This window comes from Gopherus flavomarginatus, chromosome 2 (genome assembly GCF_025201925.1).
Source record: "Gopherus flavomarginatus isolate rGopFla2 chromosome 2, rGopFla2.mat.asm, whole genome shotgun sequence".
NCBI lineage: Eukaryota > Metazoa > Chordata > Testudines > Testudinidae > Gopherus > Gopherus flavomarginatus.
In genome coordinates this window covers 48,239,815-48,255,011 of record NC_066618.1, presented here as the reverse complement: position 1 = coordinate 48,255,011, position 15,197 = coordinate 48,239,815, and the positions used below count along the sequence as shown (strand labels likewise).

Below are 15,197 nucleotides of genomic sequence, written 5' to 3'. Positions count from 1 at the left end.
TGCAGAACTAATAACTGTGGTTTGTAACCTATCATTTAAATCAGCTTCTGTATCAAATGACTAGAGGATAGCTAATGTGATGCCAAATTTTAAAAAGGGCTCCAGAGGTGATCCTGGCAATTGCAGACCGGTAAACCTGAGTTCAGTACCAGGCAAATTAGTTGAAACTACAGTAAAGAACAATTGTAAAACACACAAATTAACATAATTTGTTGGAGAAGAGTCAACATGGCTTTCGTAATGGGAAATCATGCCTCACCAATCTACTAGAATTCTTTGAGGGGGGTCAACAAGAATGTGGACAAGGGGGATCCAGTGGATATAGTGTACTTAGATTTTCAGAAACTCTTTGACAAGGTCCCTCACCAAAAGCTCTTAAGCAAAGTAAGCTTTATGGGATAAATGGGAAGGTCCTCTCAGGGATCAGTAACTGATTAAAAGATAAGAAACAAAAGGTAGAAATAAACGGTCAATTTTCAGAATGGAGAGAGGTAAACAGTGGTGTCCCACAGGGGTCTGTACTGGGATCAGTCCTATTCAACATATTCATAAGTGATCTGGAAAAAGGGGTTAACAGTGAGGTGGTAAAATTTGCAAATGATACAAAACTACTCAAGACTGTTATATTCCAAGCAGACTACAAAAAGCTACAAAGGGATCTCACAAAACTGGGTGACTGGGCAACAAAATGGCAGATGAAACTCAATCCTGATAAATGCAAAGTAATGCACATTGGAAAACACAATCCCAGCTATACATATAAAATGATGGGGTCTAAATTGGCTGTTACCACTCTAGAAAGAGATCTTGGGGTCATTGTGGACAGTTCTCTGAAAACATCCACTCTATGTGCAGCAGCCGTCAAAAAAGCAAACAGAATGTTGGGAATCATTAAAAAAAGGGATAGATAATATGACAGAAAATATATTGCCTCCATATAAATCCATGGTACACCCACATCTTGAATATTGCGTGCAGATGTGGTCACTTCATCTCAAAAAATATATATTGGAATTGGAAAAGGTTCAGAAAAGGCAACAAAAATGATTAGAAGTATGGAGCAGCTTCCATTTGAGGAGAGATTAATAAGATTGGGACTCTCCAGCTTGGAAGAGAGACAACTAAGGGGGATATAATGGAGATCTATAAAATCATGACTGATGTAGAGAAAGTAAATAAGGAAGTATTATTTACTCTCTATATAAACATAAGAACTAGGTGTCACCAAATGAAATTAATAGGCAGCAGGTTAAAAACAAATAAAAGGAAGTATTTCTTCACATAACGCAGTGCCATTTGTGGAACTCTTTGACAGAGGCCTTCACAATATCCAAGACCATCACAGGATTCAAAAAAGAACTAAATACATTTATGGAGGATAGGTCTATCAATGGCAATTAGCCAGGACAGGCAGAGATACTGTCCCTACCCTCTGTTTGCCAGAAGCCGGGAATGGCCACAGGGGATAGATTGCTTGAGGATTGCTGTTCTGTTAATTTCCTCTGGGGCACATGACATTGGCCACTGTTGGAAGACAAGACACTGAGCTAGACGAATCTTTGGTCTGACCCAATATGGCTGTTCTTATGTACAAAACCACATACCTAACCTGTGCCCATGCTTCTATATTTGACTGAAGATGGCATTATTGTTCAGCATTACAGCATGAGTTAGAGGAGGTTAGCATATGTATTGTGTCTTTGTATGCTGGAAACGGATGAAAATTTTCTGAGTTGCAGAGTCTGTTAGTATGATTAATATAATATAATGCTGATTGAAATATAACGGTTGTGTGTGTTCCATAAGATACCTTTAACAGAACATTATCTTGTGTTTGTTTTTGTTTGACTGTTAAAAAAAAAAGGATTGGCATGGGAGAAGTTGTTATTTGAGTAATCTTAACTGGATACCGAAGCGGTCTGCAGACCAACAGTTTCCGAAAACCAAGACCAAAGAACTTTTCTGTCCTTTGTGTCAGCAAGGCACAATCTAAGTTCAACGTATTCCTCCTCTTCATAGAATATCAGGGTTGGAAGGGACCTTAGAAGGTCATCTAGTCCAACACCCTGCTCAAAACAGGACCAATCTCCAACTAAATCATCCCAGCCAGGGCTTGGTCAAGCCTGACTTTAAAAACCTCTAAGGAAGGAGATTCCACCACCTCCCTAGGTAACCCATTCCAGTGCTTCACCATCCTCCTAATGAAAAAGTTTTTCCTAATATCCAACCTAGACCTCTCCCACTGCAACTTGAGACCATTACTCCTTGTTCTGTCATCTGGTACCAGAGAACAGTCTAGATCTATCCTCTTTGGAACCCCCTTTCAGGTAGTTGAAAGCAGCTATCACATCCCCCCCTTCATTCTTCTCTTCTGCAAACTAAACAATCCCAGTTTCCTCAGCCTCTCCTCATAACTCATGTGTTCCAGCCCCGTAATCATTTTTGCTGCCCTCTGCTGGACTCTCTCCAATTTTTCCACATCCTTCTTGTAGCGTAGGGCCCAAAACTGGACACAGTACTCCAGATGAGGCCTCACCAATGTCAAATAGAGGGGAATGATCACGTCCCTCGATCTGCTGGCAATGCCCCTACTTATACAGCCCAAAATGCTTTTAGCCTTCTTGGCAACAAGGGCACACTGTTGACTCATATCCAGCATCTTATCCACTGTAACCCCTAGGTCCTTTTCTGCAGAACTGCTGCCTAGCCATTCGGTCTCTAGTCTGTAGCAGTGCATGGAATTGTTCCGTCCTAGGTGAAGGACTCTGCACTTGGCCTTGCTGAACCCCAACAAATTTATTCTGGCCCAGTCCTCTAATTTGTCTAGGTTCCTCTGTAGCTTATCCCTATCCTCCAGCATATCTACCACTCCTCCAGATGTAATGTCATCTGCAAACTTGCTGAGTGTGCAGTCCACACAGTCCTCCAGATCATTAATGAAGATATTTAACAAAACTGGCCCCAGGATCGACCCTTGGGGCAGTCTGCTTGATACCAGCTGCCAACTAGACATGGAGCCATTGATCCCTACCCATTGAGACCAACGATCTAGCCAGCTTTCTTTCCACCTTATAGTCCATTCATCCAGCCCATATTACTTTAACTTGCTGGCAAGAATACTGTGGGAGACCATATCAAAAGCTTTGCTAAAGTCAAGGAATAACACGTCCACTGCTGTCCTCTCATCCACAGAGCCAGTTATCTCATCATAGAAGGCAATTAGGTTAGTCAGGCATGACTTGCCCTTGGTGAATCCATGCTGACTGTTCCTGATCACTTTCCTCTCCTCTAAGTGCTTCAGAATTGATTCCTTGAGGACCTGCTCCATGATTTTTCCAGGGACTGAGAGGAAGCTGATTGGCCTGTAGTTCCCCAGATCCTCCTCCTTCCCTTTTTTAAAGATGGGCACTACATTAGCCTTTTTCCAGTCATCCGGGACTTCCCCCGATCACCATGAGTTTTCAAAGACAGTGGCCAATGGCTCTGCAATCACATCCGCCAACTCCTTCAGCACCCTCAGATGCAGCACATCCGGCACCAGGGATTTGTCCTCATCCAGCTCGTTCACGTTCCCAACATCCTCTGCATTACACTAGCAACACAGGAAAGACCAACAGCTTTATTTTCAGAGGTGCTAAGCATCCACAATCACTATGATTTCTAGGAAAGTTGCAGATACTGAGCATCTCTGAAAAAAATCAAGTCTCACATTTTAACAATAATGCAAATAAAGTCTGTTAGTAAATTTCAGTGCAGAATTCCTGTTAACTTTGATGGGATTCTGCTCATGGAATTATTGCAGAATCAGGCCCCAACAGGTATGATAGTGAATGATTGTCACGTTTCTTATTTCATTATAAATGCCTGAGCTAAAACACTAGATAATTAAAAATAGCGTGTTTTGCCATTGTGAATGTTTCAAGACAACTACTGTACTGAAGTATAATAGCTTGATATTGTGTGTAACAAAAACCACAAGATTAAAAAGTAGCCCTGGGGTAATCCTTAGTAGAAAATACTGACTTGGCAAAAAAGACTAATTTAACCTCGAAACTGTAACTTAGTGGGTAAAAGGAATTTGTATAATTAAAAATTGGACCATGGAGGTGAGACAGTACTCTTAAGGTCATTTAATGTACATACTCTGTGGAATTAATGCATGCATACCACTAGAACATACGTTATGCATCAGTTCAGATGTCATGAAAGACACTAAAGATATGGGGGTATTAAAGTTTATTTCCTTTGGGAATATTTTATTTTATGATAGATTTTCTCACTTCCCTCAACACTAGCAGTGCATTATAAAAGATACTTTTGTGTATGTTCAGAAGCTGTAGACAGTAACTTTTACAACTTATAGGTTAATGCCAAAATGACTGAGTTATGACATCATTTACCACAGATCATACCATGTTCAAGCATGTTAGTAAAATCAGTGCGACAATGGACACAGCAAATCTTGGAACCAACACCTGGAAGATGTATTGAGAATTAATCCCCACCTTTTCACATGATTATCAAGACAGCAGCATGTTTTCTATATTTATCAGCAATTGACATTACCTGAGCAGTGAGACAGAGCAATTAGCTTTTCTGGGATCATTATATACCTCTAATAATTGTGAAGCATAAGGTAGAAATCACTTAACTATTATGATTAAAAATGTCCAACTCTGAGGAATATACTTATGGTAATAAACAATAAAGAGGCTGAGCACAGAGGGTAGAGGTGCATGCTGTACCTTCCAATGAGGGAGAGAGTATGGCTTTTGTAAATTTTAGTCTCATAGGAAGACCAACTGGGATTAAGAGCAATAAACAATATGAAAATTGTTGAGTTTCATAAAGGCTCATCTAAATTTTGACTGAGTGCACATTCTTACCCTTGGACACTAGACCTCTTGCAGAACTCACTCATTCAGCTTATGGAAAAGAAAAAACTTCTCCAACACAAACATTTCCCAAACAGATGGGAAAAAGAAAAGGAGTTGCCTACTATGTAAAAAAAACCAGAAACATTAAAACAAACAAGAACCAAAAGAATAACTGTGGGTCACACCTTGCTAGGAATCCGAAAATTCTCAACAGGACTGAGGTCATGAACGTTCTCCTGTGGACTTTTGAGACCCTTAAAAAAGAAATGCAACAGTTAGTTAAGCTATTCAATTCTGTATATCTTGCAATTAAACCATGTTAAGACCTTATTTGTAGGAAAAAATGTAAATACAATAGCTTTAACAAACATGATTACAGGATTGGGGCCATAACCTGCATCACGTCAAATATTTCAGTGGGACTAACAACATGGGTAATTTATTCAAAGTATTTGCAGGTTTGGGACCAGAGCCTGCACCACATCAGTCAAATTCATGAACAGCAAAGAGATTAGCATTTCTTTACAATTAATACTTACTTTCTATTATACCATCTTGTCACCTCCCACATCTGTTATTCACTGTTTAAAAGGCAAATGCAACTCAAAACATAATTACCCTATTCTGTTAGTTTGATGAGTTAATGGCATCAAAAAGCTTTAATTCAAATTAAGTGCCACCTCCTCTGCATAATTGTCATTTCTGTATAATGGTACACTTAACTATTTGCCACATAAAACGGTTACTTTTCCCCTTATATTTATTAGCGGGGAAAAAAACAGTACACTCCAAATTTTAGCAATTATGTAATTATTGTTTCTTTCAAAGAATTTTAATCATGGAAGGAGATGATGTTTTTATGATGCCGAGATTTGATATATGATACAGGCTGTATCATCTGGCCAACTAATACATAAAAGTTTATTGAATGTTAACCATGTTAATTTTAAAATGTGACAATCTAAAAGGCACACTGATGGCATGTATCAGTTCCCAACGTGTCTTCTTAATCAGGCCTGGTTAACTTTCTGACAAAAAAATAGCTTTTGCTACTATCAGAAACACAGAGACAACATGGAGGCAGAAAAGCAAATAGCATTCTGCATGAATAAATTCTAATGATGTATGTACAAGACTGAGAGCAAGGAACTCCCAAGTTTTAAACATGGCTCTGACACCAGCAGCCTCTGAGGTCTCAGCCAAGTCACGTAGAGCCGAGTTTCAGACATACTTACTCCCAAAACTCCCATTGACTTGCACTAGTGATACGAGTCCTGAAACTCTCTGAAAGTCAGGCATTTAATGTCTGCTTCAGTTTTTTCATCTGTTAAACAGGTCTTTGTGAAGTTCTTTGAGACTCTCAAATGAAAAGTATTGTATAAATGCTAGCTAATATTATGTAATTTCTAATAACGCTGAAGTATGAGTTTACAATGAGAAAAATCTCATTTTCACTTAAAGAAGATAAATTTGACACTGATGAAGTCTCTGGCAGGGAGTAAACAGATGATTTTTGCTAAGGGCATCATTTTTCTACTCACTGTATTTTTAAAATGATTCACCTTCCAGGTTGAAAAAACATCACATTTTACAGGTTTACTTGTCTGATTTTATTATGAACTTTGGAAATCCAAACACATCCTCCACCTCAATTGCCCTCAAGCAAAAATATCAAGCAACCTAAAATGGTAGCTGAAAAATAAGAAATTCAGATATCCATTTTACCCCATCATTATTTTTAGCAGCACTTACAGAGTATAACAGTGGTTCTCAACCAGGAGTTAGGGGAGAGCAGGGGAAGAGAGCTGGTTTCAGAGAGTCCACCAAGCAGGGCCAGCATTAGACTTGCTGGGGTCCAGGGCAGAAAGATGAAGTCTGACTATATGGGACTGAAGCCTGGGCCCCAAGCCCTGCTATCCAGGGCTGACACCAAAGCCTGAGCAACTACTCTTTGCAGGGCCCCCTGTGGCATGGGACCCCCAGCAACTGACCCGACTGCTATCACCTAATGCTAGCCATGGCTTTTATATGCAGAAAAACAGTTGTTGTGGCACAGGTGGGCCGTGGAGTTTTTATAGCATGTTGGGGGGCCTCAAAAAGAAAAAGGTTGAGAACCCCTGGCGTATGACACCATGAGGAAGTTCTTATTGAATGTTAAATGAACCCCGAACTTTCCCAAAGATTGAAAAGTATTGATATTGATTGGTATTGATTACATGAGGGGTGCCCAGCCCATGGCCCGAAGGCCATACACAGAGCATTTAATAAGGCCCACAGTCTACTTCAACACAATATACCAACCGTCAATTCATTAGCATTTTGCCATGTTTACAATGTGTAAACTAAAATGATGTAAATAGACAATACTGTACATGGAAACAACCTTATAAAATCAATACAGGTGACTTTAAAATCTTATTAAAATATGTAACATCTGGTTGGCCCACACAAGGTTGTGCTTAGGTTTCTGTGGCCCTCATGTGTAATAAGGTTGGGTGCCACTGGATCACATCGTTCCTGGCCCCAGGACTAAGAATTTTAAAGTAATTCTGAAAATAAACTTTCCCACACTGAACTAAGATTCCACTCACTCCAACACACTGAATATTTTTTGTAGAATTACTTCATATTCTCACCATTCTTAATGTGCACGTTTTAAGAAAGTTCTCTTGCATTGCTTTTGACATCAAACCATTTTCTACATGTCTTCTTGCTTTAATTTAGTTACTGAACAACTCTGGACCCAGTTTGAAAAATCCACTCACCAGGGAAAGAAAAAAAACTTTCCATGTGAGTGGCACAGGAGGAGCCCAAGCCATTAATTTCTAGAGAATTTAAACTTTATGGGGAGTTCCTTGCTTATACATTTAGAAGATGATTCATGCTCTGAAGGTTAATTCATTGATGTCATGTATGTCAATTTCACTCTGCTACTACCAAAATCTAGGACTAGATTAAAGGCAAAGGAGCTAGTCATAGAAAAGGACTGGAGGAAAATGGAGCTGGGAGAAGGAATGCAGAAGAGAGAGCCTCCCCTAAACTGCCAGTAGCCTGGCGCTGGAACAGAATAAGAGAGGTCTCTGCCACCTCATTCGCAGCAGTGAGCTAGATTGCACGTGGGATTATGGACAGGAAACTCTCAGCAGGAATGAGACTTCAAATTGATCAGATGCCTACTAGCAGAGTGATCTAATATGGAGCCCTCAAGAAGCAATAATGACTCCAGTAGAACCAGCATCCACTCCAATGTCTAGGTGTGTGAGGGGAGTTGGGTTTCTCACCAGATCATTACTTCTGGGGCTTGAAAAATGTCCCAGATACTTATTGATAGCTGTCTCCAGTACAGCTTTGAGAAATCTGAATATAATACTGCCCTTCCCCCACATAATCTTCTACAGTTCACAGATTTTTTGACATCTAGTTACCTAGAACTCCTTTGATTTTTGTGACAGACCATATTTTTCAAATTTGTTAGGCAAAGAGCTTAAGTTAGGCACACAGGTAAAAGTGGCCTAATTTCCAGAGATCTATGGGAGGATACCTAATTTAAATATCTATTTTAAAAAAACAGAGCTTTGAACAAACAGACTATAATGTGCATTAGACTGTCTGAACTATAAAGATAATCAATAGAAAGCAAAGAGAGGTAACAAAGGCTCAAAATACAGGAACAAGGTTTTCAAGTGCTTATCAACAGTTGTTTAAATGTGCTCCAATATAAATGCTTCCAATGCTACTTCAAAATCCTGCCATAACCTGCTTTACGCCCCCCCCCTTTTTTTTTTAAACACTTATGTTCACTAGGAAACAAAACCACATTAGAAGAAGAAAAAGTTTTAAGGTAAAAATGCCCTAGAGCAATGAAACTCGAAGGATACCTTGTGATCTGTACCATAAAAAATGAACAACAACAGGACAGAATAAACCATTTAATGAACCTCTCATATTCTGAAGTTTATTTGGAATTCAAAGTGCTAATAAAAGCAAAAATTGGGTACATATGACTACCTTTGAGGCACTTTAAACCTTCGCTCTTCCCAAATGCCGCTGAAACTCATGGTTTTTCCAGCACCCCACTTTAGCCCCAATATAACACACATTGGTGTTCCTTGTTCAGACACGGTGGGCCTCTCGGATACACACGTGTTGTAATCCTCATGCAGAGACTGAGGGCACCACTTCCTCAGCCCAGCAAATACATACACACACAGTCACCCTAAAGCCTCATCCCACCCTACACCTCCGCTACCCCGCAGAAGGGCCACAATCCCTCTTTGCAACACTCTCATATGGTCCCCTGGGGAGCGACCTCTGACCACGCCCCACTCCCAGCTCAGCAGCCCCCTCCACAGACACATGGCCCCCAACTGTGCCCCCCCCTCTCTCTCTCTCACACACACACCTCCCTCCATCCCCTGCCCCGTGCCCCTCACGCCCCGCCCCGTTACCCCTTACCTGGCGAGTCATCAGTGACTTGATTTTCTGCATCTCCGCACCGTTTCGTGCAGCTCAGGCCCGCAGGCGGGCTGCGCTCACAATCCCCTGACACCCGCAGGCTTAAGCCCCAGCAAACACTAGGAAGCCATTTTGTTCATCACGTGACAGGCCTTCCTGCTGCCTAGTGCATTCTGGGATTTGTAGTCCTCCGTCGGCGCCATCACTTTTCACAGTGCAGGGTAGGTGCGGCCTCACGAAACTACAATCCCCGTCGACACACCCAGACCCACCCGTCCTGCCCACCCCATACGGCCGAGGCTGTAGCCGCAGTATAACACAGTAATCATAGAGAGGAGGGACTCGTTGTATAGAGAGCCCCTTTCTGGGAGGACTCACTGCCCCCTGCTGGCCGAGCTGCAGCATTCACTCAGCCAGTTGTGCTGTGGGCATGGCTGGCCCAGGGCAGGGCAGCGTGTTCCCAGGCCAAGCCAGTAGGGTCATTGCTCATTGTCAGTCCAGGGACAGGGACACATCAGGGCCCACAGAGGGCAGCCGCTGCCGATGGAATCAGAGGCAGCGCCTGGTTTGCAAGGGGAGATGTGCCCTGCGGAAGGCTCCTCTTGGTGTGAACACTAGGTCCCCCCCTCATCCAATGGGCCCTAGCACCCGCTTGCCTGCTCGGGGAGTCTGCAGGGGTCAGTTTTTCTGAGCCTCAGAGACTCATGGTGGGGCTGGGGAAAGAGGAAAATGCAGTCGAATCTGTCCAGTCTTTTTGTTTTGGAGGAAAGAGGCTCTGTGAATGGCGATGGTGCCCAAAGGCTGCACTGGATCAGTAGAAAAGTACGAGAACTAAGCCTTTTTTCTCCCTCTTTCTTTTTTTGGGAGAGGGAGGTACAAACAGTAGTGCAAATAGGGTGGTACTGTCCAGTACCGGCAAGAGATTTTTAGGGGGTACAGAGTACCGGAAAGACGTGGGGCTATCTCCCCACCACTGGGGGTGCAGGGGCTGTGCTCTGCTCCTTAAAGGAGCAGAACGGCTAGGGAGAGCATTGATTCTTTATATGGATTTAACAGCTCAATGCATATGCTAACAAACTTAAATAAAGCGTTAGCATATGTATTGTACTGTTAAATTAGTCAGGAGTCCTCAAAAGGGGAGCCGTGGGGCAGGGACGACGACAGGACAGAAGGTGTTCAAACATCGTTTCTTATTCTGTTTCTCCCCATTGGTCTGAATTATCCATGACATTTATACTGCATCACATCAAGTCCAAATCATTAAAGGAATGCTTTTGCTTGGACTGACCAGAGGATGGTTAGATTCTGATGTCAGCCTGGTTCTGCAGCCTGACAGGTATCAGTGTTGTCCCCAGCGTACATAGAATTCTTCTTTACAGCCAACCAATCTAAGGCTCCATCTACACTGGCAAGTTTGTGCACAGTAAAGCAGCTTTGAGTGCTGTAACTCCTGAAGTGTACACACTGCCAAGCCACTTAGTGCGCAGAAACAGCGCTCTAAAAAAAACACTTCGATGAGAGGCATTGAGTTTCCTGCTCCATGGCTACAGGGCTGAGGTGTCAGTGTAGACACCATGGTGATTACAACCCTGCAATTGGCTTCTGGGAGGTGTCCCACAGTGCCCGGTCTCACCTCTCTGCCCCTTGGTTTGAATTCTACTGCCCTGCCCTCAAGTGACCAACCGTCAGCTCCACCCTCATACATTCCTTTGCAGATCTGAAAGTCCCCTTCCTGTTTGCTCAGTGATGTGTGCTGTGGTCTCAGCACATCTTTCCCGGTGGCCATGCCTGCTCCATGCACTAGGCAATCCCCTGCTTGGAGCAATGCCAAGCTGCTGGACCTCATCGGCATTTGTGGAGAGGAGGCTGTGCAGTCCCAGCTGCACTCCAGCCGTAGGAATTATACCTATGGACAGATTTCTAGATGCATGATAGAAAAGGGCCATGACTGGGACATACTGCAGTGCAGGGTCAAAGTGAAGGAGCTGTGGAACACCTACCACAAGGCGCAGGAGGCAAACCACCACTCTGGTGCTGCGCCCACAAGTTGCTGGGTCTACAAAGAGCTGAATGCGATACTCGGTGGTGACCCCACCTCCACTGCCAAGTCCCCTGTGGATACTTCATTGGCTTCATTGCCAGTCAAGAGTGGACCAAGCCAGGAGGAGGCAATCTTGGATGAAGAGGGGGAGGGGAAACCAGAGACAGAGGATGACTCAGAGGCCAGAGATGCATGCAGTCAGGAGCTCTTTTCTACACCGGAGGAGCCTAACCAGTCATAGCAGTTGTATCTTGGTGAAGTGCAAACAGGAGAGGAGGCCCCCAGTAAGTGGATCTGATTTTGGGAATTGCTGAAGCAAGTTGCTGGGGAAAGGAGGATTGCAGAAAGCAGGCTTGTCTCCCAGCTCCTGCCTAGTTTGAGCAACAGAACAGGCTGTTGATACACTCCCTCACTTCATGTGAATCTCCTTCAGAGATCTCCAGGAAACTCTTGTGGAGATACTGGGCAATCCGCCCCTGCAGGTTCCTCAGCAGAGCTGCTTTGTTTCTTGTCCCATTAATGGTAACTTTCCCACACCATTGTGCCGTCATGGTGGGGACCATAGCTGCACACAGGCTAGCTGCATAGAGGCCAGGACAGAAGCCACATGCTTGGAGAAGACCCTTCCTTGATTCCCTGCTCACCTTCAGTAACGAGATATCTTCCATAATGATCATCTCCTGTGGAAAGTGTGGGGACAGGAATAATTATCAGGCCCCCGCTACAGTGCTGGCTCTCCCCAAGTGCCCAAGAGCCACGTGCCCAATGTCCAGCAGGGTCTGGGAACAGTGATTTACCCAGCACCTGCAGCTACTCACCATTTTTGCAGTCTTGTGGCTTGTGTGTGCTTGCCTGGGGTCAGCCAGTTAACATCAGGTGTGTGAGTACTGGCTGTGTTTTAAAACACTGAGACAGTGTTGTCTCTGTTGCAAACAATACTGTTTCTGTAAAATGTTGCATTTAAACTTCACAGAGGTGAACTTGGGAGGCCAGCCTCCCTTATTGGCAGCAGAAAAATTGCGAAGAATTAGAAAGCGTCCAAGAAGAACTAAGGAGGACTTTATAAGAACATAAGAACGGCCGTACTGGGTCAGACCAAAGGTCCATCTAGCCCAGTATCCTGTCCTGGAGGGAGTGAACCTAAGAGGTAATGATCAGTGATCTCTCTCCTGCCATCCATCTCCACCCTCTGACAAACAGAGGCTAGGGACACCATTCCTTACCCATCCTAGCTAATAGCCATTAATGGACTTAACCTCCATGAATTTATCCAGTTCTCTTTTAAATGCTATTATAGTCCTAGCCTTCACAACCTCCTCAGGTAAGGAGTTCCACAAGTTGACTGTGTGCTGTGTGAAGAAGAACTTCCTTTTATTTGTTAAGGCATACATTTTTTTTATTTATTACGGCATACATTTTTAACTGTGAGAGTAATTAATCATTGGAACAATTTACTGAGGGTCGTGGTCAATTCTCCATCACTGACAATTTTTAAATCAAGACTGGATATCCTTTTAAAATATATGCCCTATGAATTATTTGGGGGTGGTTTTATGACCTGTGCTATATAGGAGGTCAGACTAGATTATCACAATGTTTCCTTCTGGCCTTAGAATTTGTGATTCTCCTAATAACTGGTCCTCCCTTCTGCCTTACAATGAGTTCTCATTCAACAGGGTCAACCATTTGCAAATTAAGGGTTCCACCATTGTTTCTGGACCTCCCTGAACCCAGCATCTACTGACTGAATCCAGTGGGATTCATCATATCCAGGAGGAGCTTAAGGATTCCCTTGAAAATGCAAAAAAGGACTACCAGCGGTGTGCAGACGATTCACACCAGGAAGGCCTAGCTCTTGCAGGGGGGTGAAGAGTCTGGATCATGGCAAAATATGAACATACCAACCCACAAGCTAGACTGCCAGTTCCTTGGACCATTTCAGATTTGTCAACAAATCAACCCCATCACCTTTAAATTACAGCTCACCCAGTCTCTCAAGATACACTCTGTTTTCCATGTATCCTCTTGAAGCCTGACATGAAGGATCCCCTTCCCAACTGGTTCCAACAGCTGCCCCCATCCAGGTCCAAGGGCATGAGGAATATATAATCCATACTGTCTTTGACTCTAGAATACAGAGGGGGAGATTGTACTACCCCTTAGTTTGGGAGGGCTATGGTCCTGAAGAGCACACCTGGGAATCTGCTGCTCATGTCCATGCCCATGACTTGGTAAAAGGGTTTCATCAGGACCTCGCCCCAACCTGAAGAAAGGGCACCCCTGAAAGATGGAGGTAATGTAAAGATATTTGGGACTAGAACTAGGTCTGCAGAGCCTGGGGTAGCTGATGGTCTCATATCACCAGCAGGAGGCCAGGTAGAGCCACATCCATGGAGCACCGTGGAGAAAAGGCACCTCAGAAAGTACCACCCAAAGGAGCAAAAGTGACTGCAGCCTCTGGCTCTGTTTGGCCCATATTTACTATTTAACCCAGGAGCATCGCCCAGGAAATTGGCTGGGCAACCATACAAACTTTTGGCTCACTGTGGCTCCAGACCTGGACTCTCTCAGCACTGCTTTGCTCTCTGACCTTCAATCTCCGACCCCAGCCTGACTCTAACCCTTATTCTTGCCTGCTGATTTTGGCCCTCACAACTACTCTGATCCCTGCTCACCTACCACCACCTCATAGTCACCTCTGGACTCTGCGACATGAGCCCAGCAGTAACCATTAAAGCCAGAATGCTTATGCCCTGGTCTTTTACAGGCTTGCTCTTGTTTATACAATGTAAAATGACTATTCCAATCTTTTCTACTCCTCCGAACTTCCTTTGCTCGTGATATGTTGTTTTAAAACACCAAAATGGAGTTTATCCCACATCCATTTGTTATTTATTTCAGTGTCAAAACTCCCATTCACTTCAGTCAGAAATGAATCAGGCCCTTATGACCAACATTTCTTCATTTCTGAACCAGATTCTAACAAGTGGTCAAATTAAAGACACCTAGCCTATTATTAAGAGAATTAATTTGAGGCTACAAATCACACCCCAGAATAGAGGGTAGCAGTACAGGCATTATTACATGCTTTGTGAAGGGCCATCATATGCTCTTCCTCTGCTGGCCAGTGGGTGATGGCTCCATGGCCCGGGCATACCTCCTTCCATCCCCTCCAGGGACACTGACATTATCTTGGAGCAGTCCTTGCCCTCCCAGAGCCTGATCCTACAAGGTGCTGAACCACCCTGAAGGTGCTGAGTGCCTTCAGCTCCCATTAACTTCAGGGAGAGTTGAGAATGCTTGCCACCATGAGTAGCTCAGCATTTTGCACAATTGAGCCCTCTGAACACAAAGACAGGGATTGTCCCTCACCTCAGCACAGGGGCTTACGTGAGGTGCAGAAGGGCTCCTTGCAACCATTCCCTCCCACACAAGGGAAGGCACAACCTAGCCCAATATTTGAGAGATTTATTTGTGTCTGCCTAAATGCTATCTAATGAAAACTTAATATTTTTATAACCACTTGTATAGGTGCAAATATTTGCTGTTGGAAATTATTGCACATGGAAGGAGGGCAGAAGGGGGGTTGCCTTGGTTTGCGGCTGATTAGGCTTGCACAGTGAGCCTTGGATAAAATCCAGATTGTATATGATCATTAATTTAAGCTGTAGTAAATTAATGCAGAACACATATTGACGGGCAGCTAGCTTGGCAGTCTGAGTAAGATTCACAGGTTGGACAGTAGATCCTTTGTTAGAATATATCTCGTAGACGCACTACCATGACTTCACAGACTCGTGGCTCAGAAAGGGATAAAAAAAAAT

The 15,197-nt window shown here is 43.5% G+C and overlaps 1 protein-coding gene across 3 annotated transcripts in view; it reads right to left on the bottom strand.

Annotated features, from left to right (window-relative positions):
• Positions 1-9,479, bottom strand: part of VPS50 (VPS50 subunit of EARP/GARPII complex) — a 187,432-nt gene extending 177,953 nt beyond the window's left edge. For 2 of the 3 annotated variants that reach the window (XM_050939528.1, XM_050939530.1), the window contains exons 1-2: positions 9,333-9,479; positions 5,063-5,131 (exon numbers count right to left, since the gene is read on the bottom strand). In XM_050939528.1, the coding sequence (XP_050795485.1) occupies positions 5,063-5,131; positions 9,333-9,365 (102 nt within the window). In that variant the 5' untranslated portion in view covers positions 9,366-9,479. Of the gene's footprint in view, positions 1-3,243; positions 3,590-5,062; positions 5,132-9,332 lie in introns of those variants that run through there. The other variant, XM_050939529.1, reaches the window with a different exon arrangement.
• Positions 9,480-15,197: the final 5,718 nt, after the last annotated feature.